General features: G+C 41.0%; 1 protein-coding gene across 1 annotated transcript in view; it reads left to right on the plus strand.

Annotated features, from left to right (window-relative positions):
* Window positions 1-27,754, plus strand: part of Stx17 (syntaxin 17) — a 53,261-nt gene that overhangs the window by 12,164 nt on the left and 13,343 nt on the right. The window contains exons 3-5 of the mRNA XM_032904313.1: window positions 14,453-14,678; window positions 27,253-27,368; window positions 27,525-27,575. Coding sequence (XP_032760204.1) covers window positions 14,453-14,678; window positions 27,253-27,368; window positions 27,525-27,575 — 393 coding nt within the window. The remainder of the gene's footprint in view (window positions 1-14,452; window positions 14,679-27,252; window positions 27,369-27,524; window positions 27,576-27,754) is intronic.

Genomic DNA, 27,754 nt, shown 5'->3' on the forward strand with positions numbered 1-27,754 from the left:
GGTCAAAGGTCTTGCCCAGTCACCTTAGTCTTTGAGATTGTGTCTCTCACTGAGTCTGGAGCCTGTCCGTTTAGCTAGAGTGGCTGGCCAGTGAGCGTTGGGACCCTTCTGTCTGTCTCCCAGTGCTGGATCATGCCACCAAGCCTGGCTTTTTATGTGGCTGCTGGGGATCTAACCCCATCTCCTCATGCTTGCAATGTTGCCAACTGGGCCATCTCTCCAGCCCTGGATAAATATTTTGAAAATCCAAGGCTCTTCTCTCCTCCTCTCCTAAATCTTAATGTACTAGAAACGTGGTAATAAACTTGGTGTTTGAATAAATGAATTAGGTACTGTTTTCCTCCTCTGATTTTCAGTTTACTTGCTTGTCCTCCAACGCCTCCTACACCACCACCACTGCCATGCTGAAAATCGATCCTAGAACCCCATGCAAGCTAGGCAAGGGCCCTTCTACTGCTCTATGCCCCTCAGTTGTGATTTTTTTCAATCTTTTTAATAGTTGGTTATTAGTTTAAAAGATATTATGTTTAGTACTGGTTGATAGAAAAACAAGTGTAAAGTCATACTATTATCAATAACCTTAAAGTAGGAGGTAAACATTGACTATGTCTTAAATAAAAATAAAGAATAGTACAGATTTATTTTAATTAAATAGTTATTACTCTGGAGCTCTTAACAGTAAATTATGCTATGTGTAGAGTATGTTTGCTGTGGTATTTAAATGTTTACCAGTGGACTTGTGCTTGTGTTTGTAAAGAAATCTGATTAATTATTATGATACCAAATGTTTTCTGCTGTACACAATTTGCTCTCAAAATTGCATGTTATAAAAACACATTAGAAATCCTAAATCAATATTTAATGAAGACAAATATATGCATAGCCACTCATCTTTTAATCATCAAATACATAATTAGCCATTTTTTTCAGAATTCTCAATTAACTTAGAATAATTGCTTTTTACAATTATTATAGAGAAGTGTGTATTTGACTATCTCTTAGCTTTAGACAGGAATGGAGATAGATCTGAACGAAGTGAAGAAAGAGATAACTATTATATGTATCTAATAATCTCAGTGGGTGAGGTGTGCTTTTACCTGAACGTTTGGACATGGTTTACAGTTTATATTTGTATACTATACTGCACAGCTTGTTAAAAACTGATTTGATGAACTTACCCCTTTAAAGCTTGCTTCCTTATTAACTCCCCATTGCTCTAATGTGTGACTATTTCTGAAGATTTTTTTTATTTTTATAAGATAGGGTCTTCTGCATAGGCTGGCCTAGAGCTTTCTATGTGTGTGAGAATGGTCTTGAATTCCTGATCCCCCTGCCTCCACCTCTGAGTGCTGGAGTTACAGGGACACTCTACCCCACTGGTTTATGCCATGCTGGTATTAAACCAGGACTTTAAGGACTTGAGCTCTTTCTGCAGAGTATGAGGGTTTGGCATTCCTACTGTCTGCGCTGACTGTTAGAAGAGCAGACATTGTTTACCATCTAGCATTTCTTCACTGTTACTGGAGACACTATAAGTAAAAGGAAAGAACACCCCTTCCTTATGCATCTTGTCTTTGGGAGAGTGGCAGCTGGAAAGAATAGAGAGATTTTATTTTTATTTAAATTTTTAAATTGTATCCTTTTTATGGTTCAGGAGACTGAACTCAGGACATTGCACATGCCAGTCAAGTATTCTACTACAGAGCTATATTCCAGCCCAAAATATATATTTTTAATGTATGTAATTGCCCATATTTGTGGGATGTAATTTTTCAGTTAATTTATTTTTATGCATATGGGTGTTTTGTCTGCATGCATGTCTGCACACCTTATTCATATTGCCCCCTCAGAAGCCGGAAGCTGGAGCTAAAGAGTTGTGAGCTGCTCTGTAGGTGCTGAGAACTGAACCCATGTCCTCTGCAAGAGCAGCCAGTGCTCTTATTCTCTGAGCCATTTCTGAAGCCCTGGGTGTGATGTGTTTTTAATGCAGCTGAGCTGAGGCTGTGATGCAGCCAGGCACTTCTGTCAGGTCAGCCCTTTGTCATGCTGCTGTGGTGAGAACTTTCACAGTCCTTCACGGTTTGACACATACCCTGAATGTGGTTAAGTGTAGTTCTGCCGTACACTAGCACCAGAGCTCACTCCTGCAGAACTGTAGCTTGGTGCCTACTGGACAACCTCTCAACCTTCTCCTTCTCACCTCCCCAGATTCTGGTAACCTTTATCCTATGGTGGATACAAAATCTACAAGAGCAACCGTTTTAGATTCCAAAGGAAAGGTTTTTGTTGTTTTTTCTTGGATGAATAGTTTTAAGTTGTATGTGTGTGCATCTGCCATTAGGTTTTCATTACCTGCTCACCACTGGTGAATAGTTGAGTCTGCTTTGTATTTTGTATTTTGGCTTTGCAAACAGTACGGTGATACTCATGGAAATAAAGATAAAAGCCTCGAAGTGGACTGCTGGATCATAGGCCGAGCATTTTTGTGTGTGGGAACCTCCATGCAATTTTTCATAATGGCTATACTAATTTAGATTCCCACACAAAGAGTATCCAAGAGTTCCCCTTTCTCTACATCCTTGTTAGCATTTGGTTTTTTTTTTTTTTTAAAGAAAATAAATATCTAATATAGTTGATGGTTATGCTGGCCATGAGGAAAAGTAAAGCCAATTATACGATCAAAAATCCTATTAATGAACTTTTATATCAGTAGTAGTTGTGGAAGGTCCCAGGAACAATTTAGGGAAGCCATGAACAACTGAAGATACAAACTAGTAGAATTCTCCAGGCATGAGGAGGAATCTGGTGTGAAGACTGTGGCGGGAGGATGTTTGGCCTGTCCACTGGTGCTAAGGAGGCCACGAGGCTCACATGACTAAGGAGGATGCAGGAGATGAAGACAGACTCTACTGGATCAGACCATAGGAGGCCCTTCAGGAGACAGTAATTCAGAGTTGGAAGGAAAGCTCTGGAACATTCTGAGTATATAGTCACCTGAGACAACCTGAAGACACCTCTTGTATATTATAACAGTGAAAGTCATTGGATAGGAAGGGCATGGATAAGAAGAACAAGCAGATGAAGAAGACAGCTAGTGTAACCACTGAGGTACTGTTTGTTACACAAGTTTTTGTGTGGCTTCTACTGGTGAGAAATGACCAGATGTCTACTCACTGATACAGAGAACAATAGACCAAAGAAACGGTTCTACTAACGTCTAACTTAGTGGACCAATGAGCTTATTAAGGTTACTTATAGGAGTATGGACGATATGAAGGCAGCTGCATCCCTAAAAATATCCACCTCAACTTGGGCCCAAAAACTACATTCCTCGAGGTCCCTGTTTTTAAGGTGGCTTGATAGGGCAGAGAGGCCCTTCTACCCAACAGGAAGGGCCTTATAGCTCTTCCAAGTTTCAAAGACTTCCTTAGATTTGTGAGTTGTTTACTTCCTGAGCCTTTTAATTCTGTTAACAAGCCTCTTTCCAGGATAGAATATTTTAATTTGGGAGACATTGTACAACATCAGTGCAGGTACACACTGTACTCCTTCCTCGTGTCCAGGGGCCTTAGGGAGCCTGACTGTTACCTGCTGTCTTTGTAGCTCTACTAAATGATTTTTACCAAGTGTGATAGAATAAGAAGCTGCTTGATAGCAACTCTAACATGGAGCACATTTAGAAAAAATTATACATGCATATAGGTTAAACACATAGGAACATTTAAGATAGTATAACAAGCACCATGAAGGCTAAACAAAGATTTCTCAACTGAGGAACATCGAATGACCATGAAACACCTAAAGAAGTTCAACATCCTTAGTCATCAGGGAAATGCAAATCAAAACAACCCTGAGATTCCACCTCACACCAGTCAGAATGGCTAAGATCAAAAACTCAGGTGACAACAGATGCTGTTGAGGATGTGGAGAAAGAGGAACATCCCTCCATTGTTGGTGGGATTGCAAGCTGCTGGTACAACCATTGTGGAAATCAGTCTGGAGGTTCCTCAGAAAATTGGACATAGTACTACATGAGGATCCAGCTATACCACTCCTGGGCATATACCCAAAAGATGCTCCAACATACAACAAAGACACATGATCCACTATGTCCATAGCAGCCTTATTTATAATAGCCAGAAGCTGCAACAGAGAAATGGATACAGAAAATGTGGTACATTTACACAATGGAGTACTGCTCAACTATTAAAAACAATGACTACGGGGTTGGGGATTTAGCTCAGTGGTAGGCGCTTGCCTAGCAAGCACAAGGCCCTGGGTTCGGTCCCCAGCTCTGAAAAAAAAAAAAAAAAAGAAAAAGAAAAAAAACAAAAAAAAAAAAACAAACAAACAAACAAAAAACAATGACTCGTGAAATTCTTTTTTTGGTTCTTTTTTTTCAGCTGGGGACTGAACCCAGGGCCTTGTCTTCCTAGGCAAGCTCTCACCACTGAGCTAAATCCCCAGCCCCGACTACGTGAAATTCTTAGACAAATGGATGGAACTAGAAAATATCCTGAGTGAGGTAACCCAGTCACAAAAGAGCACACATGGATGACTCACTGATAAGTGGATATTAGCCCAAAAGCTTGGACTATCCAAGATACAATTCACAAACCACATGAAGCTTAAGAAGAAAGACAAATGTTTGGATGCTTCAGACTTCTTAGAAGGGGGAACAAAAATATTCATAGGAGGAAATACAGAGACAATGTGTGGAGCAGAGACTGAAGGAAAGGCCATCCAGAGACTGCCCCACATGGGGATCCATCCTACATGCAGTCACCAAATCCAGTCACTATTGGGGATGCCAGGAAGTGCGTGCTGACAGGAGCCTGATATAGCTGTCTCCTGAGAGGTTCTGCCAGAGCCTGACAGATACAGAGTCAGATGCTTGAAGTCAACCATTGGACTGATAATGGGATCCCCAATGGAGGAGTTAGAGAAAGGACTGAGGTAGCTGAGGGGGTTTGCAACCCCATAGGAAGAACAACAACATCAACCAACCAGACACCCCAGAAACTCCCAGGGACTAAACCACCAACCAAAGAGTACACAGGGAGGGACCCATGGCTCCAGCCGCATACGTAGCAGAGGATGCCTTGTCGGGCATCAGTGGGAGGAGAGGCCCTTGGTCCTGTGAAGGCTCCGATGCCACAGTGTAGGGGAATGCCAGGGCAGGGAGGCGGGAGGGAGTGGGTGAGTGGATGGAGGCAGGGGTTAGGGGATGGGATGGGAAGTTTCCAGAGGGTGAACCAGGGAAGGGTATACCATTTGAAATGTAAATAAAGAAATATCCAATAAGAGGAAAAGAAAAAAGAAAAAAAAAACCAAAACAAAAACAAACACCATGCTTTACCAGCCATCCATGTCAAATCCTCATATTGGTTACAGTCCCTCTTCTTTTTTCAAGCAAGCTGTTAGTTCTGGTGAGGTTCACGGCACCCTTCTTCCTTCCCACTTCCTATCTCCCACTTCATCTGAATGAAATCTTTTGCCTGAACTAAGTATAACTGTATATAAGTAATTATTTTTATATTTCACCTGCTCTTCCTCAAATCATTTTCTTGTGGTATTAACAGCCATAACAGAGATATTTCAAGTATCTAATCTTTCATATATGTTTGTCCCGTGTCTATCAATGATAAAGCTAACCCAATAAGGACATGCATACTTGATCACTCCAAATGGCTTCTCTGCACTCTGAAGCCCTGTGCCTTCTTGGTCTCTCTCTGCCTCATCCTTCTGTTCTCTTTCCTGGCCCACTAACTGGTTTTCTGATGCTATCCATTAGAGGATATTTCCCTTAAAATTTTATATAACCTATATAATATATGATAAAACATAATCATACAACATAAAATCCAGTTTCTTTTACTCTGAATATTCTGGTTTATCCCTCTTGCTCTATGTATCCATATTTAATTTCTTTTTATTACTGAATAGCATCTTATTATATGAATATAGCATGGTTACCTGATCACCTGTTAGTGGACAATTTGGTTATTGTTTTGTCTGTTATAAATAAAGCTGCTAGGAACATTTGGTAAGGACAAAGGATTTGCTTTGCTTGGGTAAATAACCTAGAAACAGAATCATTGCACAGTCATTACTTAACTCTTAAAGAAGCTGCCACCTGATTTTCAAAACAGTTGTTCTATTTTATTCCCCCCTAGTTTTCATGTCCTTGTAGATAGTTTATCAGGGTGGAATTTTTAATTCTAGCTACCTTAGAATGTTTGTAATATGTCTTGTAACCTTATTCATTTGTCCAAAGAATAGTTGATAATGTGCTTTTCTCGTTTGGTTTTGTTTTGAGACAGATCTGGCTGTGTTGCTGGGGATGGCCCCTAATTCCTGATCCTCCTTCCTTACCTTCCCTACTGCTGAGGCACAGACACACATCTCTACACACAGCCGTTTCCCCTTCAGTTAGGTGGATCTTCTTCGTTTGCATCCTTCTTCCTTGTCTTGCTGGCTTTAGTAGTTGAACTAGCTTACTGTATTCATATACTGCTATTTTTTCAAGTGATATTACATGACTTTGTATGTTTAAGAAGCTTAGGCAATCCAGGCCTTGCTACTACTTGCCTTTAATCCCAGCAAGCAGGAGGCAGAGGGGGGTGGATCTTTGTCTGATCTACAGAGTTCCAGGGCAGCCAAATCTGCACAGAGAAACCCTGTCCCCCAAAAGAACCAACCAAACAAAGCAAGGAACCTTGGGCATGCTTGTGCTTCTGCCTCGCCTGTCTGTGCTGCTGCTCTCTTGTACTCAGTTCACTCTCCCCTCACTGTGCCCCAGAACACTTAGTTGCCACTTAAAGTGACGTGGTGGTGGGGTAGAAACCTGTGGAGTGTCCATGTTAGTTCCGTTCTGATGCGTTTCTAGTAAATGCCTTTGTGTGGATCCGTCTTTCCTTTTCCTTTAAAGATCTAACATGCTTGGAGTGCAGTCCTAATTGGATGAATTGTTTTACTGTTTCTTTTCTTTCTTTCTTTTTTTTTCCGGATAGACTTCACCATGTGTAGACCCCTGCAGCCTGTCTTCATTTTGTGCTTGGAAGACATGACTGTCCTCTCCCGTGGGCTCCTGTGAGAACTCTCTGCCTCTCCTCTCATGGCTGTCCTCTCCCGTGGGCTCCTGTGAGAACTCTCTGCCTCTCCTCTCACTGCTCTGACGACTTTGCTTTGGTCACACATTTCTTCACTGCCCTGTGCTTTCAGTTAGCTGAGCTTTGACCTCTCAGTTCACTGTTGCCTTGATTTGGGGATTGTTTTCCTGCCATTATTCCCTTGTTTTCCTGTCCCCTTCCCTCCCTTCTCCAAGAACTCCAGATACACGTGCATTTGCTTGAATGTCACTGCACAGCTGAGTGGTACTCTTTAAAACATTGTTCCTTCTTTCCGTGTTCATTTTGTTCATTGTCTCTGGCAGTAGTGGCTCATCTGTCATTAGTCCACTGGTGTATTCTCATCTCACACCCAAGGAAGTTTTCACTTGGGTTTTTTTTTTTTAAGTACTTTCCTTATTGCTTCTTAATTTTTCAAACATGTGAAACATAGTTGTAATAGTGTGCTATCCCTTTCTACTGCGTTAGCAGCCATGTCAATCAGGTCTATTTTGGATCTGTAATTACTCTCTCCCCATGGCTCCTGTTCTGTTTCTGCATCTGTCTGATGATATTTGGTCTTGTTAACTGCTCTGTTTCTATGATACTATAATATTGTGGTAATTTTGTTCTGGACTGCCACTAAGTTACTATTTACTTAGAACCAGTGTGGTGATGCTAGGTCCTGCTTTAGTGATTCACTAATTGGAGGCTACCTAGAGCAATGCTCAGTCTGCTTTCTCCATTTCTCCTCTTCTTGGGACTCAGCCTTTCTGAGTGCCTTTCAGTGCTGTGTGGCTGGGATGGTTCTTTCCCCAGCCTTGTATGGGTTCCTCACGTGAGGTTCTGGTCTGTTTTCTACTGAACCCTCTCTAGCCGTAGCTCTGGGCATCTCCAGGGGTACAGGCTTCTTTTCTCCCCAGTACTTGAGTCTCAGAACTCTGCTGTCCTTGGACAGCCGGACAAGCCAGCCAGTCACTACGGTTTTGAAAACAAAGTAGAATAGGTTTCCTTTCTTCTCTGGAGCAAGGACATCTAGCACTAAGGAAGATTTTTGTGACTGGTTTTTATAAGAAAATGAAGGTACTTGAAATGGTTGCTGTTTAAGTCTTCATAGAAATGTCCTCAGCTCCACTTCTCCACAGACAGCTGACTTAGAGATTCAGGTTCAGTACATTTCGGAGCTCGCGTGGAAGGATGGTGCCTGTAGGAAGTCTACCCAGGTCTGTAAGCAGCACAGATGCACAAGAGTAAAGCCAGGCAGGGACACAGAGTGTGACTTTCATGGTCTTACTGGGAGCCAGGGGGACACTGGGTCCACTTTTTTATTTTTATAAAGGGTGTTTGGGCAAGGAAAGCATCAATAGAAAAGATATAATGTGGCAAACATTATGAACACAAGAAAAGTGGACAACATTTTAGAGGATGGAAATCAGCACGGAGAGCAGGGGAGATAGTAAATCAGGGCAGGAAGGCAAGAAGCAACTTCTTAACTGGAGGTGATAGAAAGGAAGCTATGTGAGCTTATTGTGAGTTCAGAAGACTTTAACTTGATTTTTGCTTTAAAATATTTATGAGCTTACTCTAACCTCTGGCTCTTTGACCTCTGTCCTTGTTGGCATTTGCTTGGAAGGGGTGGGTTACATCTAAGGCCTCATGCTGTCTTCCTCAAGGAAGGACAGATGCTGCTATGTCCTTTGGCCCAGTGTTTGCACCCAGCGTCTACACACGTTCTGTACAGTGCGGTTAAGTATGGAAAAGATAAGCCCCGCTGCTGCAGTGCAGACCAAGAGGGCCTCGGTTTAGTATGTCCTAGTTCCCTAACACTGTTTCTCAAGGACACCAAGGACTCCTTTGTGAGGCCTATTCAGATCCCTGCAGTGACACACATTTCCTCTGGGTGTCTCTTACCCCCTTTTAATTTTTAAATTTTCCTTAATACAGAGTCAAAAGCAAACAGGAGCTATGTGGCTCTGCGCTCCGTATCATCTGTTAGCGTCACACCATCTGCCCCAGACAGTGGGCCCGAGCCTTCTCTCCTGTTCTTGCATACATGTATTTTTATATCCTTTTATTGTTCTTAGCTTTTTCACCAGCCTCCGCTCATTCTGGCTCTCTGTATGACTCTCCTTGTTTCACACCGCTCTTTTGGGTCCCCCTGACTTTGCTCCCTCCCCACTCCCTTTCTGGTAAGTGTCTGCAAGTCTGCTCCTTCCACACTGTACCCAGTCATACTTGATTCCTTGGATGTCACTTTTCTCAGGTGAGATTTATTAGCTTTTGTAGTATCATAGATTCACCTTTTACAAGATGAACAAGTTTCTTTAAAAGAAAAAAAATCTTATCATAGTAGAGTTTATGCTGTGGCATAAATTCTTCAAAGCTGATAAAATTAACTTTGCCTGGGACTCACTAACTACAATATTCCTCTCCTCTGGAGCCAGCCGACTGTCAGTCAGTCCACACTGATGTGTGCCCTCTCACAGAGCGTATTCCTACCACATGGTTGTATGTTGGTATGTCAGAATCCATCCCACAGACGTTTCCATTGTTTCCTAAACCCATTGAATGAGGAAAGATTCCTAGGCCACTAACTCAGTCAGAGCGCCACTGCATCCATTCCTATACTGGTGGTTCAACCGTGTCAGTCTTTAGGGAGTTATCACTCCATCAGTGTAAATCTCTTTTCTAAAAACAGTGAACTCTGAACACTAGTGTATGTACTGTAGAACACTCACAGCACGAATCTACTAAACAACTACACTTAGGAACTCATGTACCACAACAGATGGCTGTGAGCATTCAAGAAGGCTGTGCAGCTCGTCAGGTACCAGCACCGCCGTCCTAGAGGCATCCCTCCCGGCATTCATGGCAGGTACTTCCTATCTTCTCTGTGTAACTTTGCCTCCAAATGAGTCCTTCAGGCTGCCTCTAACTCAGCCTGTTTCAGAGCTCTGTGGAGACTGAACTAAGCAGACTGTGTCTTTGTGACTGGCTTGCAATGCACTTCTGTTGCCTGTAGCAGTATCTTCGAATCCTGTCTTGAAGTGGGTCTGTTCAGTACTAATTGTTGCTGTATTATGTTCTGCCAGATTTAAATTGCCACATTTCCTGAGACATTCTGTACCTTGTTTGTGAGAATGCACGAGTTTGCTGCGGATATTTTCTTTCCTTGTTGAGTTTTGGTATCAAGGCAGTAGCCTTTGACCACTCCCATGAGGGATTTGTGATTCCTTACAAATGTTTGGTAAAACTGACCAGTGACAATTCCTGCTGGTTTTGGTCTGTTTAAAAACAGTTTGGTTGCTTGTTGTTTAACATGGGGAAGGGTGAGGCAGAAGAGTTTCAAAAAATATACCTTTGTTTTATTTCGTCATAGTTGGGCCTACTGTCCAGTGCTTATAATCTCTGCGTGCAGGAGGATCCAGAAGCTCAAGTCCAGCCTCAGCTGTATAGCAAATTTGAGGCTATCCTGGGCTGGTTGAGACCCTATCTCAAAAAGAATTAATATTTACATGACCATTTAGGTTTTGATTTTATCAGTTTGCTGAATTATAGTTTTATGGAAATTTATTCATTTCATCCAACTCTTCTAATCTATTGGCATAAATCTATTCATAATTTCCTTTTTTTCTTGTTGTTGTTTTGTTTCTATTTGATTTTTGTTTTGTTTGTTTTGTTTTGTTTTGAAGATGGGGATTCTGTGTAGCCCTGTCTCTTTTGAAACTCTCTCTGTAGACCAGGCTGGACTTGAATTTAGAGATCTACCTGCCTTTGCTTTTGCCTCTGTCTCTCCAGTGCTGGGATTAAAGGGGTATACCACCATGCCCAATTTATTCATAATTTCTCGTTATCATTTTAATTCTTTAAGATTGTATTGATACCCCCTTCATTATGATTTTAGTTTTTGTATCTATTTTTAAAACTACTTTTGTGAGGTTTATCAATTTTATTACTCTTTCTAAAAATAATTTTGACTTTCTTAATTTGTGACATACCTGTATCTCTCTCCTTAAGTTTATTTACATCTTTGTAATTTTCTCCTTTTTATATTTGCCATTGTATTTTCTAGGATTCTGAAATGATTATTTAGCTTGCTAATTTCTGGCCTTTCTTTTCTTGTTTTTCAAATGAATGTAAAAAGAAATCCCAGAGAAAGCTCTCTGTGTCAGCTGAATGGAGAGATAAGCCAGCCTGGGGATCTGCAGTTGGTTTCTTAAGGGTTGGGGGAACGCAGAGTGTTAGGGAATTTAGAAGTCTGACAGCTTTGGCAAGCATCTGAAAGAAAGACTGAAGAGAAGAAAAAGAAAAGGGAGCTGTCTTAGTGTTCTTTTGCTGTGAAGAGACATCATGACAAAGGCAACTTTTATAAGAGAAGGCATTTAATCAGGGTTTGCTTACAGTTTCAGAGGTTTTAGTCTATTATCATCACTGTGGGAAGCATACAAAATGTAGACAGTCTTGGTGCTGGAAAGGTTAAGAGTTTTACATCCTCATCCTCAGGTAGCCAGATCAGAGCCCTCTTAGGTTTTTGAAACCTCAAAGCCTATCTTAAGTGACACACTTCCCCACAAAAAGCCATGCCTACTCCAACAAGGCCACACCTCCTAATCCTTCTCAAGCAGTGCCACTCCCTGATGACTAAGCATTCTAATATATGAGCCTATGGTGACCATTTTTATTCACAGGAGTCCTACCCAGCTGAAAGTCATTGTAGCCCTTAGGGACTGCCTAACCCCTCTATCTTGTTGGGGATTGGTTCTAATGTTTTGATTTAACCAGAAATCTTTGTATCCAAACGCTGAAGAACTTTGTCCCCAGTTGATTTTTGATTGATCAATAAAGATGCCAGTGGTCAATGGCTGGGCAAAGGGAGTTTGGGAAGGACCCTTAGATTTGAACAGGCAAGCACTCAGGGGAGGAGAGAAGAGAATCTCTGACTGGCAGTGGAGGGAGCTGGATCAGATTTAGAACTGCAGAGGGAAGATCTTCTGAAACTTAGTTAGGAAGGGAAAGCAGCCCACGGAAAGGCTGCACAGAAGCGTCCTGGGCAGCAGAGACCAGTGTTCCTCACAGAAGGTAACGGCAGCAAAGTTAAAGGTAGATTTAGAAGGAGTTGAGCCAGGAGTACCTGGGGGAGAAGTATGCTAGCCGCGGGAGGATTAGAACTGCCTTATCTTTGAGTAGCCAAGGCATTTCAAGAATAAACTAATGTGTATGTGTGTCTTTCATTCATGGATTCAAAGAACTGGAGGGCAGGTAGCTGGAAGTGCAACCCACTAGGAGCATAAAGCAGAGTAGTCAAACTCCACACTTGATTCTCTGATATATGTGTATTTGGAGGAGTATATTCCTAACTCTTGTTTTACAGAACATTATAAGTTTTAACATGTATTACTTTTCTTTGCATTCAGACCATAGGATTTTAATTTTCATTTGATTTCTTTCTTTACCTACAGACTACTTAGAACTATCTTGTTTTTCTTGTAGACATGTATATGTGCATGTGTGCATGCGTGCGCGCGCGTGCGCGTGCGTGCGCGTTTGTATGTATTTCCATTATTGATTTCAAATTTAGCTTTACTATGCTCAGAAAGTATGTTGTATATATCAGTGTTTTTGAAATTTGTGAAAGTTGCTTTAATATTGTGTGCTTTCTAGCATATTTTGTTTGTTCTAAGCAGCTTAGAACAAGCTGTTATTAATCTTATTGTTCAAACTCTATACTTAACACCCCCTTGCCACTTGCTCTATTAACTACTGCAGCTCTTAAGACCTTTCATTATGATCATGGATTTCTTTAACATTTTTGGGCTGGGGAGATAGTCAGTGCATAAAAACATTTATCACCTAAGCATTAGAAGCAAAGTTTACATACTATGTTTCTGTTGCTGGGAAGAGACATCATGCAAGGCTACTCTTATAATAAAGGGCAACATTTAATTGGGGCTGTCTTACAGGTTCAGGGGTTTAGTCAATTATCATCAAGGTGAGAGCATGGCCGCATGGCAGCATCCAGGCAGGCAAGACACTGGACTCAGAGCCTACCTCCACAGTGACATGCACAAGGCCACACCTCCTAATAGTGCCACTCCCTACACCAAGCATTGAAACCACCATAGTTACCAAGAACTCACGTAAGACAGGCAGGCATGATGACCACCTGTCATTCAGAGATAGGGATTGCCTAGAACAAGCCATCTGGCTGGAATAGCTGGAATCCGTGCATGCCAGGTTTAGTCAGAGGCCATGGCTCAAACAATAAAGTGAGGAACAAGCAAGGAAGACACTCGATGCCACATAAACATCAGCACACACATGCACCCACATGCACACACATGCAAACTTGCATGCTCACACATACACATATAGGAGGGACACAGCTGTGCTTCTGTCCATTTTTGTATTATATGTAGTCTGTCTGTGTTGTTATATATTTCTGAAAAGACTCTTAATATAAAGTAATTCTCTATTTCTGGTGATGGGCTAACTTTAAAGTCTGTCTATCTGGCATTAATGTTCCTGTAGCAAGTTGTTCTTGGGAGAGGGATATTAGGTTTTATGTGTTTTCTTTCTTTTTTCTTCTTTTTTTTTTACTCTTAGTTTGAATCATTTTGTTTTATGTTTTAAATGTATCTTTGTTTGTTTATCCTATATGAAAATAATCTTTATTTTATAATTAATATTTGCTTAAATAGTATTTAATATAATTGATGATTATATCTTTTGTTCTATTATATACTTCTTTATTAGTATTTTATTTTTTTAAATTTTATATATAGGATGTGTGTCTATACACCACGTTTGCCCAGGGAGGCCAGGAGAGGTCATCAGATCCCCTGGAACTGGAGTCTAGACAGCTGTGAGCTGCCATGTGGGTGCCGAGGATTGAACTTGGGTCTTGTAGAAGAGCAGTGCTCTTATCTGCTGAGCCGAGTTCTGTCACATGTGTTTCTCTTCCGCTCTGTTGGTTCTTGTTTCATTGTCATTTTTACTCTACTCATTTGGAAATATATGCTTTCATTAGAAATTATAGAATATATTTGTGCTTTAACAGTGCAGATCATTTGTTTCCTTAGAATATTTTATATATGCCCCACAAGACAAATGCCAGTTGTACAGCCTTTATTGTGTAGTAGTCACATGTAATAAAGGCAGAGTTACTACATAATCCTAAAGCTTAAGATTTAAGTTCATGAATTCTAGGCTAGTCAACAGAGAGAGATGGGAAATTGAAAAACTGTGTGTCCCTGCAGTAGACAACTCATAATCATTTCTATTCATGATTAAATAGGTCTTATGTTGAGAGATAGTACTATAATATTTCTCTTTTTCATTTATAGCAACTGCGCTCCAATATCCGAGAAATGGAGAAGCTTTGCTTAAAAGTGCACAAAGATGATCTGATCCTTTTGAAGCGAATGATAGATCCTATGAAGGAAGCAGCAGCAGCCGCCACAGCCGAGTTTCTCCAGCTCCACTTGGAATCTGTGGAAGAACTCAAGAAACAAGTCAAGAATGAAGAAGCTTTACTACAGCCTTCTCTGACCAGATCCACAACCGTTGATGGTAACATACATCTTACTATGACCCTACTTGATAGTTAGCGAAAGCTCACCTCCTCAGGGGTAATGGAGAGAGAGGCCCTTGTAAATCCTTGTAGCCTTGCCAGGCCAACTCCAAACAAACCAGACATATGTACCCTGGAAATTTTACAAGACAAGATTGTGTAGATTGGAACTTTGTGGCTTCAAGTACCTGCTTGCTTGTATTGAAAAGAGAAGTTTAAGTTACTCCTGAAGATAATGTTGTCCTTGTGTGCAGTGTGCACCTTTCTGCTCTGCAGTGCAGGGCAGGCTGTCTGGTAGCTGTCCTTGTGCAGTGTGCATGTCTCTCCTCTGCAGTGCAGGCAGGAGCTGTTCTCATCAGGCTCTAACTTCACTGTTGGGTTTCTCTCCTAATGACATGAGAAATCTGTGGTGTGTTCATGCTGTCAACTTTTGTGAAGTAATATTCTAAGAAACACAGTTACGTCATTTCTAAGGGTGCATTTGATAATCCTTGGCAATACATGCTAGTATCTTTTATGCACAAAAAAAGTGGCATCATAGTACTTCAAAGTAGCTGTTTTTTTGTTTGGTTGGGAGGTTTGATTTAGATTAAATCTTATAAGTAGTGAGTAGAATAACTAATAAAATTTCTGTAATTGAGTTATCTCCTAGGAAGCTTAAAGCCAAATTTTTAATCATCAAAAATTAAATTTGAAAAGTGTGTCAGCTTTATTTTATAACTGCTGCACTCGCTTCCTTTTCTGTTGTAATTGTTTATCTCTTTTAATTTATTACATCTCATTATGTTTTATATGTTTAAAGAGGCTTTTAATTCTGATGAAAAATATGGGCTACAAATCAATTAGAAATTAAAGTGAGAACTTAAGGGAACTGTGGCTGGCCAGGTTTCCTGTTTTATCCACCAGCCCACTCTGGTTACCATTCCGTATCTCTAAATTAGAATGTGTACGTGTTCACTGCTAGTGATTCAGTACTTTGCAAGGGGATGCAGAAACCTTTAGGTTGCCTAGCAGAGTTTTGGGTAACCTTTTCTGTAGTTTTGTACCTTGCATAGTGCTTTGCACACAGTGAACTGTTCATAGATGTGTTATGAACATAAACAAATAAGTAGACACATGACATGGACAACGTTGTCATTTCAGATGTGTCGCAATGGAGCTGGGCATGGATATGTGCAATCCCAGCCCTTGGGAAGTTGGGCTAGGGTGAGCAATTGGGACTTGAAGGCCATTCTGGGCTACACAGCCTTTTCTTATAAACCAGACCAAACCAAAATTAAAATAAAATAAATTAAAAAGTGCTTCAGTCACTTCTCTGCATAGATAAAGCTAAACTGTTAGTGCTCAGCCCTGAGGGAATGTTTGGGGGCCATGCTTTTTGGTAGTTTGTCATTGCTCTTTTCACAGTTCTATGTTGTCACCGCCATATCGGTACAGAGGAGGTTGCTCCTGCCATGGAACAAGAGCTGCTGCTCTCTGGGCCTTCTCTGCCCATGTGTGATGGGCTGGCTTCTGTATGGAGACCTTAGGACAGACAGTGCTGACAACAGTAACCATGACGATAGATAACAGTTTTCTGGAAAGCGGAGTTGGCGTCCGCCTCCTGTTATTTAGCTTCCAGTGGCCCATCACTAGTGTTTGCATCTGAAGCAAACACCGTACTTCCTCCAGGACGTCTCTCCTAATAGTAATGTAACACTGCTTTAATCTGCATTTTACCATTGTGTTGTGTATATTACCCAAGTACAACTATCTGTGGCCTGTGCACTTGAGTATATATTCTGGGGAGTTAACCTGGTCACTCACCCTTTGCCATAGTCGGAAGGCTGCTGACAAACTCACGACCTGGCGGAATTGGAGGAAGCATGTTTATTAAAGAAATGAGACAATTAGGACAGAGACAGGATGGGGCAAGAAGCAGCATGTGAGATGAACTCTCAGCCATATTGATTGTCAGACAGTGCTGCTGTGACTGAGGCACACTCCTGAGTGTAGCTGACACTGAGCAAGCAGACTGCTCACTGCCTCGCCCCAAGTCCGCTGTCCATGCCAGGCAGTGAGCCACTCTCAGCTGCCGTAAGTGCAGCCTAACAAAGGGGAGTGGTGAGAGGAGCACAGGCGTGACCTCCACCGCCTTCTGAGGAGGAGCAGGATTGGGCATGTCCTGTGGCTGCCTGCTAGCTGTGGACTCCGTCTGTCACTGCCTGGTTTTGTCCTGTGTGCTCCAGTTTCTCCTTGTTTTTGTTTGAATACCTATCATAGTAGTGACAGCCTGTACGTAGAAATGTGTGTGATTTGCATGGAAGTTACACGTCTTCAAATTCTTTATGAATCTGATTCTAAATGCATTGGTTGGAAACAGATTCAGGAGTAAGCTTGCCACATTTCCATGAGTGAGATAAAAAGTACAAAGCAGTTTCCATCTAAGGCTAGGAAACAATGAGTAGAGAAGAGTAGGCCTCTTAGGTTTACTAGGAGGTGAAGGAAGACCAGGGGAGCTGTGGGTTTGCTGTTTCTTTTGTCCAGATTCTGAGAGTTCTCATAGCTAGTCTCTGCCAGTCCTGTCAGCTATGGTTAAGCTCCCTTGTGTCTCACATGTCGACTTTGCTGTCCCACTCGTGCTCCCCACCAAGAGGACAGATGAGCCTGTCCATCTGATTTGCATTCAGAATGGAGGCTCATGCCATTCAGCGTGGGGCAGCGCATCTCCCCGGCCTCAGTTTGTCTTCCCATCCCCACATCCAGAACATGGATTTAAGTGGCACAGCAGGAAGGGAATGTTAGTCCATTTTCAACAAATACCCTCAAAAGAAAAGATCTCAATCTTAAAGTTGCTGAGAACCTGAGACCAGAGTGTAGAATTCGATGCCATACTAGATTTTCACCCCTGGGGTGATAGTATTTAGAAGCTACATCTCCTATTGACTATAATCTAAATATCGTCTTCTGCATTAAGATGTGAATTACAAGTCATTTTATTTTGATAATTGGTTTATGTTAAATGATGATCAGTAAATTAATTTCATTTTTAAGGTGTCAAAACTTAAAAGGTTTAAGGAATGCTTTTGAATTTATTAGTTTTGTAGTGAAACCCTACTACTGTCATGAAGCTTAGTAGAGATTTCATATTCATTAGGCTGTACTTCCTGGTAGAACTCTATTTTGCTGTTCACAAGGTCAAAAAGGGGGGTGGGAAGAATATTGTTACATAGCTTATTTATCACTTCAGTCAGAGGGAGTTAATGTCTTAAAGTTTATTTAAATGTATAGCCAGCCATAAGGTTTTAACACACACACACGCACACACACGTACAGACACACAAACATGCACACATGCACACACACACACGCACACATGCACACACACACACACAGAGACACGCACACACACACCCCCATACATCCACACATGCACACACACACACGCCTGTACATGTTTGTAAGCGTTCATAGTCAAAGGATAAACACTAAGGTATGAGCTGACATAAGTGAATTGCAGAAGTTGTAGAAATTACGAGTTCATTCGTGACAGTCATGCCCTGAGTTGATTTGTGTTCTCTGAGTTGTAAATTAACAACAGGTTTTCCATGGAAGAGAAAGGACGTCTTTGCTGTAACTAAGACACATACATAGCTTGTTTTCAAGTGAGAGGGAAATGACCTAATCATTTTTTTGTTCTGACAGAAATCTATCGTTTGTTTAAAATGTCAGATACTTCTCATCTCTATTTGTTTTAGATAATGCATTTTATATTATAATCTTTCCTTATTTTGTACCTACTTCATTTGAATCTTCTCTAGGTTATAGCTTAAAGTCTTTAGTGTGTAACAATTACAGAGTTCTGCTTATATCCCAACTGACACAGATCAAGAAGTTACATGGAATTTAGTGAAAGAAAGGTCATAGGTTGATTCATTTATCTTGATTGAGGTTAAAATTAAAAAAAAAATTAAACATGTGGAAAGATTGGCTCTTTACTCTGTCTGATGATTTTGTTCTTTAAGATACAAAATGTAGACACCCACATGCATACAGATGGCACTAAGACCAGAAGGTGGGAAGGAAAGTATTGAAGATTCCAAATAGAGTAGAAGGGGCCTTGGTTGGGTATGATTAAGATATAATATTATGGGCTGGAGAGAGGCTTAGCAGTTAAGAGCACTGAGTGTTATTCCAGAGGTCCTGAGTTCAATTCCTAGCAACCACATGGTGGCTCACAACATTTGTTATGAGATCTGATGCCTTCTTCTGGTGACAGTGTATTCATATACATACAATAAGTAAGTCTTTAAACAAAATTATGTTGTTGCCATAAAATAAATACAAATATTATTTGAAAGGCATATTATAAAAAACCCGAGCCTTTCTAGGCAATGTGACACTTCTATAATCTCAAAACAAAAATATCTTTATCTATATCTATATCTATATCTATATCTATATCTATATATATTCAAATATCAAGTTTAGAATTGAAAAATAGTATGAATTCTGGTAAGTCTTCATGGAGTCTTTTGTTCAGCTGACTGTGCCCTTCCTGATTAGTTTAAGTGAGTTCTTTCTTTTTTTTGGATATTTTTTAATTTACATTTTGAATGTTATCCCTCCTAGTTTACCCTCCAGAAACCCGCTATCGCATCCCTCATTCCCTGCTTCTATGAGGGTGCTTCCTCCCTCATCCACCTACTCCCTCCCACCTCTCTGCCCTGACATTCCTCTACACTGGGGCATCGAGCCTTCAAAGGACCAAGGGCCCCTCCTCCCATTGATGCCCAACAAGGCCATCCTCTGCTACATGTGCGGATGGAGCCATAGGTCCATCCCTGTGTACTCTTGGGATGGTGGTTTACTCTCTGGGAACTCTGGGGTGTCTGGTTGGTTGATATTGTTGTTTTTCTTATGGAGTTGCAAACCCTTCAGCTAATTCAGTTCTTTCTCTAACTCCTCCATTGGGGACCTCATTCTCAGTTCAATGGTTAACTGCATGCATCAGTCTCTGTATCTTGTCAGGTTCTGGCAGAGCTTCTGAGAAGAAAGCTATATCAGGCTCCTGTCAGCATGCACTTCTTGGCATCAGCAATAGTGACTGGGTTTGGTGTCTGCATATGGGATGGATCCCCAGGTGTGGCAGTCTCTGGATGGCCTTTCCTTCAGTCTCTGCTTCACACTTTGTCTTTCTAGTCCCCTCCTGTGAGTATTTTTGTTCCCCCTTCTAAGAGCGTCTGAAGCATCCATACTTTGGTTGTCCTTCTTCTTAAGCTTCATGTGGTTTGTGAATTGTATCTTGGATAGTCCAAGCTTTTGGGCTAATATCCACTTATCAATGAGTGCATACCATGTGTGTTTTTCTGTGATTGGGTTACCTCACTCAGGATTATATTTTCCAGTTCCATCCATTTGCCTATGAATTTCATGAAGTCATTGTTTTTGATAGCTGAGTAGTATTCCATTGTGTAGATGTACCACATTTTCTGTATCTATTCCTCTGTTGAAGGACATCTGGGTTCTTTCCAGCTTCTGGCTATTATAAATAAGGCTGCTATGAACATAGTGGAGCATGTGTCTTTGTTGTATGTTGGAGCATCTTTTGGGTATATGCCCAAGAGAGGTATAGCTGGTTTCTCAGGTAGTACAATGTCCAATTTTCTGAGGAACCTCCAGACTGATTTCCAGAGTGGTAGTACCAGCTTGCAATCCCAACAATGGAGGAGTGTCCCTCTTTCTCCACATCCTCACCAGCATCTGTTGTCACCTGAGTTTTTGATCTTAGCCATTCTGACTGGTGTGAGGTGAAATCTCAGGGTTGATTTGATTTGCATTTCCCTGATGACTAAGGATGTTGAACATTTCTTTACGTACTTCCCAGCCATTCAATATTCCTCAGTTGAGAATTCTTTATTTAGCTCTGAACCCCATTTTTTAATAGGGTTATTTGACTCTCTGGAGTCTAACTTCTTAAGTTCTTTAAATATTTTGGATATTAGCCCTCTATCAGCTGTAGAGTTGGTGAATATCTTTTTCCAATCTGTTGGTTGCCATTGTGTCCTAATGACAGTGTCCTTTCCCTTACAGAAGCTTTGCAATTTTATGAGGTCCCATTTATCAATTGTTGGTCTTAGAGCATAAGCCATTCGTGTTTTGTTCAAGAAATTTTCCCTAGTGCCCATGTGTTCGAGGCTCTTCCCCAATTTTTCTTCTATTAGTTTGTGGAGGTCCTAGATCCACTTGGACTTGAACTTTGTACAGGGCAATAAGAATAGATCAATTTACATTTTTCTACATGTTGACCTCCAGTTGAAACATTACCATTTGTTGAAAATGCTATCTTTTTTCCACTGGATGGATTTAGCTCCTTTGTCAAAGATCAAGTGACCATAGGTGTGTGGGTTCATTCTGGGTCTTCAGTTCTATTCCATTGATCTACCTTCCTGTCTCTGTACCAATACCATATAGTTTTTATTACTATTACTCTGTAATACTTTTTGAGGTCAGGGATGGTGATTGCCCCAGAAGTTCTATCATATTTTGCTATCCTAGGTGTTTTGTTATTCCAAATAGATTTGCAGATTGCTCTGCAATCTAACTCTGTGAAGAAATGACTTGGGATTTTGGTGGGGATTGCATTGAATCTGTAGATTGCTTTCGACAAGATGGCCATTTTTTCTATATTAATCTTACGAACCCATGACCATGGGAGATATTTCCATTTTCTGAGATCTTCTTCAATTTCATTCTTGTGAGACTTGAAGGTTTTGTCATACACATCTTTCACTTGCTTGGTTATAGTCACCCCAAGGTATTTTATATTATTTGGGACTATTGTGAAGAATGTTCAACATTCTTTCTCAGCCTGTTTATCCTTTGAGTAGAGGAAGGCTACTGATTTGTTTGGGTTAATTTTATACCCAGCCACTCTGCTGAAGTTGTTTATCAGGTTAGGAGTTCTCTGGTGGAACTTTTGGGATCACTTAAGTATACTATTACATCATCTGCAAATACTGATATTTTGACTTCTTCCTTTCCAATTTGTATCCCTTTGACCTCTTTTTGTTGTCTAATTGCTTTGTCTAGGACTTTAAGTACTAAATTGTATACTTAGGGAGAGAGCAGGCAGCCTTGTCTATTCCCTGATTTTAGTGAGGTTTCTTCAAGTTTCTCTCCATTTAGTTTGATGTTGGCTACTGGTTTGCTGTATATTGCTTTTACTATGTTCAGCTATAGGCCTTGAATTCCTGATCTTTCCAGGAATCCTTTTATCATGAAGGGGTGTTGAATTTTGTCAAATGCTTTCTCAACATCTAATAAAATGATCATGTGGTATTTTTCCTTGAGTTTTTTGTTTATATAATGGATTACACTGATGGATTTCTGTATATTGAACCATCCCTGCATCCCTGGGATGAAGCCTACTTGATCATGATGGATGATTGTTTTGATGTGTTCTTGGATTCAGTTTGCGAGAATTTATTATTGAGTATTTTTGCATCAATATTCATAAGGGAAATTGGGCTGAAGTTCTCTTTTTTTGTTGGTCCTTTGTATGAACAAATTGGGTAGCTCCTGTTTCTATTGTGTGGAATAGTTTGGAGAGTATTGGTATTGGGCCTTCTATGAAGGTCTGATAGAATTCAGTACTAAAACCATCTGGTTCTGGGCTTTTTTTGGTTGGGAGACTTTTAATGACTGCTTTTATTTCTTTAGGAGCTATGGGACTGTTTAGATGGTTTATTTGATCCTGATTTAACTTTGGTACCTGGTATCTGTCTAGAAAATTGTCCATTTCATCCAGATTTTCATGTTTTGTTGAGTCTAGGCTTTTGTAGTAGGATATGATTATTTTTTGGATTTTCTCAGATTCTGTTGTTATGTCTCCCTTTTCATTTCTGATATTGTTAATTTGTGCCCTCTCGTTAGTCTGGCTAAGGATTTATCTATCTTGTTGATTTTCTCAAAGAACCAGCTTCTGGTTCTATCGATTCTTTGTATAATTCTATTTGTTTCTATTTGGTTGATTTCAGCCTTGAGTTTGATTATTTCCTGAGGTCTAGTCCTCTTGAGTGAATTTGCTTCTTTTTGTTCTAGAGCTTTCAGGTGTTTGTCAAGCTGCTCCTGTGTGCTCTCTCCACTTTCTTTTTGGAGGCACAGCTGGGTATTATTATCATTATCATTAAATTCTAAAAAGTCCTTAATTTCTTTCTTTATTTCTTCCTTGACCAAGTTGTTCAGCTTCCATGGGTATGCGGCTTTCTGTCATTTTTGTTGTTCTTGAAGACCAGCCTTAGTCCATGTTGATCTGATAGGATAAATGGGATTATTTCAACCTTCTTGTATCTTTTGAGGCCTGTTTTGTGACCGATTATATGGTCAATTTTGGAGAAGGTACCATGAGGTGCTGAGAAGAACGTGTGTCCTTTTGTGATGAAATGTTCTATAGCTATCTGTTAAATTCTTTTGGTTCACAACTTCTGTTAGTTTCACTGTGTTTCTGTTTAGTTTCTGTGTCTATGATCTGTCCATTGATGAGTGTGGGGTGTTGAAATCTCCCACTATTATTGTGTGAGGTGCAATATGTGCTTTGAGCTTTAGTAAAGTTTCTTTTATGAATGTGAGTGCCCTTGGATTTGGAGCATAGATATTCAGAATTGAGAGAGTTCATCTTGCTAGAGTTTCCCTTTGATGAGTATGATGGCCTATTTTGGATGGATTTGTGGAAAGATATTGTGTAAATTTGGTTCTGTCATGGACTGTCTTGGTTTCTCCATCTATATTAATTGAGAATTTCACTGGATATAGTAGCCTGGGCTGGCATTTGTGTTCTCTTAGGGTCTGTATGCCATCTGCCCAGGGTCTTCTGGCTTTCACAGTCTCTGGTGAGAAGTCTGGTGTAATTCTGATAGGTCTTCCTTTATATGTTACTTGACCTTTTTCCCTTACTGCTTTTAGTATTTTTGTTTGTTTGTTTCTTTAGTGCATTTGGTGTTTTGACTATTATGTGACAAGAGGATTGTCTTTTTAGTCCAATCTATTTGGAGTTCTGTAGGCTTCTTGTATGTTTATGGGCATCTCTTCCTTTAGGTTAGGGAAGTTTTCTTCTATAATTTTGTTGAAGATATTTACTGGCCCTTTAAGTTGGGAGTCTTCACTCTCTTCTCTACCTATTTTCCTTAGGTTTGGTCTTCTCATTGTGTCCTGGATTTCCTGGATGTTTTGGGTTAGGAGCCTTTTGCTTTTTTTTTTCATTTTCTTTGACATTTGTCTCAGTGTTTTCTGTGGTATCTTCTGCCCCTGAGATTCTTTTATCTCCTGTATTCTGTTGATAATGCTTGCATCATGATTCTGATCTTTTTCCCTAGGTTTTCTATTTCCAGAGTTGTCTGTCTTGGTGATTTTTTTTATTGTTTCTATTTCCATTTTTAGATCCTGATGGTTTTGTTCAATTCCTTCATCTGTTTGGTTGTGTTTTCCTGTAATTCTATAAGGGATTTTTGTGTTTTCTCTTTAAGGGCTTCTACTTATTTATCTGTGTTCTCCTGTATTTCTTTTAAGGGAGGTATTTATGTCCTTCCTAAAGTCCTCTAACATCATGCCGAGATGTGATTTTTAAATCAGAATTTTGCTTTTCCAGTTTGTTGGGGTATCCAGGGCTTGCTGTGGTGCGAGACCTGGGTTTTGAAGATGCCAAGTAGCCTTGTTTTCTGTTGCTTAAGTTCTTGCACTTGCCTTTCACCATCTCGTTGTCTCTGGTGTTAGCTGGTCTTGCTGCCTCTGACAGTGGCTTGACCTTCCTGTAAGTGTGTGTGTCAGGACTCCTGGGAGACCAGTTCTCTCTTGGCCAGGTTTGGGTACAGAGAACTGCAGCACAGAGTCGACTCCAGGCACAGAGGCAAATGGGAAGTATTCTATCCCACACTGGTCCTTGTTTCCTGTGTCTTAAGGCCCTGGGTGGGTCCCTCCAAACAGAAGTGGTGGTCTCACCTGTGCTCTCAGGTGTGTCAGCATTCCAGGAAGTCCAACACTCTCCCAGGGGGATCTGTACACAGCAAATTTTTTTCTTAAGAATAAAGTATTCATTATTTTTGAAAATAAATTAATCACACTTTTTATAAAATATCATTGGTTTCTAGGCTTGGCCGGGAAAACCAAAAGGACTTGAAAGTAAATGGTAATTAATATAGTTTCATTATGACTGACTCATGAGTAGGTCAGTTCACAGCTGTGTCACTTCAGAGCATACTTGTAATCCTTCAGAGCCTTCTCTTGTCTGCCACATGAAGTCTTTTTCTGGTCAGAAAGGCCCCACCTCATCTCCAGTGCCTTTTGCTCTTCTCCTTCTGTGTCTCATGATTCATGCTCTGCTAACTCCCGGCTGCTGGTTGTAGCTCAGCTGTGTTCTACTCTCGTGAGGCACTTGCTTATGCTGCTTTCTCCCTCTAGCACTTAGACTCCACCTTTAACCTGCTCTCTCAAGCTGACTTAGAATCCCCTCTGAACTCTATTATCTCTAGTATGGTCCACCCCTCTTTTATGTCTGGTTTCCCTAGAATGTAAGCTCTTTGGGAATCATGGTCTGTGCCATCCACATTTTCATCATAACGTTGAACTGTGTGTTTAAACTAGTCACTGGGACTAGTAAATGCTCTTGCCACCAAGACCTGAGTCTGATCATGTAGGAGAGACCCCTCTCCTATTCTGTTAAGTTGTCCTCTGACTTTCACATGTGCACCATGGCACAGATAAATGCATGTGTACACACAATAAACAAGGTACAATTTTAAAAAATATTTTATGATGGCAGGTGTTTTGAGCTTAAAAGTAGACTGAGCAGAGCTTCTGGAATCCTGCATCTCCACTGCTGCCTCTCTGAGGCTGGTTTGTCATTTTGCACTGGATATGTTGTTAAAGCCTCCCAACTGGCTTTTCACTGCAGCTTTCTCTCCTATCAACTCCATCCTTGATGTGTTCTTCACAATGTGGCTATGGCCTGATTATGGCACCTTCCAACTTCCCAGTAGTCTCTACTCCCCTTCACAGTTCGCTAGATCATATGAGAAAGACACAGCTCTTGGGAAAGTTTTGCAGTGCCCTGTAGTGATCTCACCTTAGACTGTCGGCCTCAGCTCTGCTTTCTTCCTCACATCTCTGTGCATCAGTTAGACTGCACATCTTTCAGCTTTAAGCCTCTGCACACATTGTTCTCCTTGAGTTACACACTTTGGGCATCACACTCCATTCTACCTCTAGTTTTCTCTCCTCCTCAGGCTTCAGCCTCAGAACCCCTAACTACCATTTCCACGCGTCAGGATTTCATGCCTGTCCTACACTTTGGTGGGACATCAGACTCACCTATGGCATAGTCTTGTCAGATAATACTGACTGAACTTGTCAGTTCATGCCTGTACCACAGGTTCCATCAAAGCTCTCCTCATGATGCGACAGTAGCAGTGGCGGCAGCAGGGACAGATTCTATGCAAAGTAAACTGTATAAGCACGAACAGCAAGTCTCCAGACCAGGGTTCTAATACCTATCTTTCTGATCTGACTCAGTACTAATATCCCTGTGCTATTGCCACTACAGGCTTGGTTTATAGCCTACTGTTGTGTCTCTGTTAGATATGCAACAAATGTCAATTTCATGAATGAAAGATTGGTAAAACTAGCATGAGGGCCCAGAAAGACTTAAAGGTAAGTGTCTCGGTGTAGCCTGCTTTGTCACCACAGTAACACTTACTTAATAGTTTTGAGGGTTGAGAGCTTTCTAAAAACTAGAAAAGTTGAAGAAGCCATGGAAATATGTGGAGGAGGAGTGGCTCTAAACAGAGTTAGATGTCCAGAAATACTCACATTGCAAATGTGCTCACTGCTGATCAGATTGCTACCAAGAGAGACTGATGATAATTGCTACAAACATATAACTACACCCCTTTTCTACTTTACTACTTCCCAAAATGCTCTTCCATTGAGCTAAGCCTCAGCCTACTTTCCTACTTCAAAATTAGGGGTGTGTGTGTGTGTGTGTGTGTGTGTGTGTGTGGGTGAGCTGTGGGGTGTGTATGGAGGTGGGAGGACAACTGTTCTCTCCTTCATCTGTCAGTGGGTTCCAAGATTGAACTTAGGTTGTCAGGTTTGCTGCATGTGCTCACCTGTGCAGCCCTCTCACCTGTCCCACCTTCTTGCTTGTGACACCTGTTGTGTTACCCTTATCACTACAATAGCTAAGTCCGAGCCTGAGGATTGATTTAGCAGCAGAACATGTTAGACCTGTTGCTACTCTTGTGCCTAGTGGAATGCTGGTCAAGGGTAGGAGTTCCCACTGCCGCCTCTTCCACTTCTAGCCTTTCCTCCCATTCATGCAGAGTGTATATGTATAGGCCTTGCTCTGCCTTTGCACCTACTCAGAGAATAGGCTTCCCAGGGGTACATAGTGCTATTTTCATATGTTGACTTATTTACTTTTAGCCTGAACCTAAAAGTTTAGCAAGTTACATGCATTCTGTGTACCAGTCGTCTTGTGGAGCCAGGTAGTGTTCTTTCCTTTCTGAGAAGCAAACTCTAACCAGGCCTGCGTCCATCTAGGAGTGCTCCACACTGGAGAGGCTGAAGCTGCTTCTCAGAGTCTGACTCAGATATATGCCTTGCCTGAAATTCCTCGAGACCAAAATGCTGCTGAGTCCTGGGAAACCTTAGAAGCGGTATGTTAAAGATGTGTACGTGTGTGTGTGTGTGTGTGTGTGTGTGTGTGTGTGTGTGTGTGTGTGTGTGTCTGTGTGGATATATACACACTATGTATATAGTAACAATGGGATGTAAAAGTAAGTAATTTCCCCCTTCTCTCTCTCTCTTTGAAGGACTTAATTGAGCTTAGCCATCTGGTCACCGATATGTCCCTCCTAGTAAATGTAAGTATGTAACAGAGACTCAGAACTGATCAGTCACTGTCCCTTTGATTAGAAATTCAATAGAAGCCACATATTTTTAAAATATTTGCTCGTGTGTGTATGAGTTTTGCCTACATTTATGAATGTGCAGTGCCTGTGTGTTCGATGCCCACAGAAGCCAGAAAAAGGGATTGGATGCC

Source organism: Rattus rattus, chromosome 1, assembly GCF_011064425.1.
Source record: "Rattus rattus isolate New Zealand chromosome 1, Rrattus_CSIRO_v1, whole genome shotgun sequence".
Classification (NCBI taxonomy): Eukaryota; Metazoa; Chordata; class Mammalia; order Rodentia; family Muridae; genus Rattus; species Rattus rattus.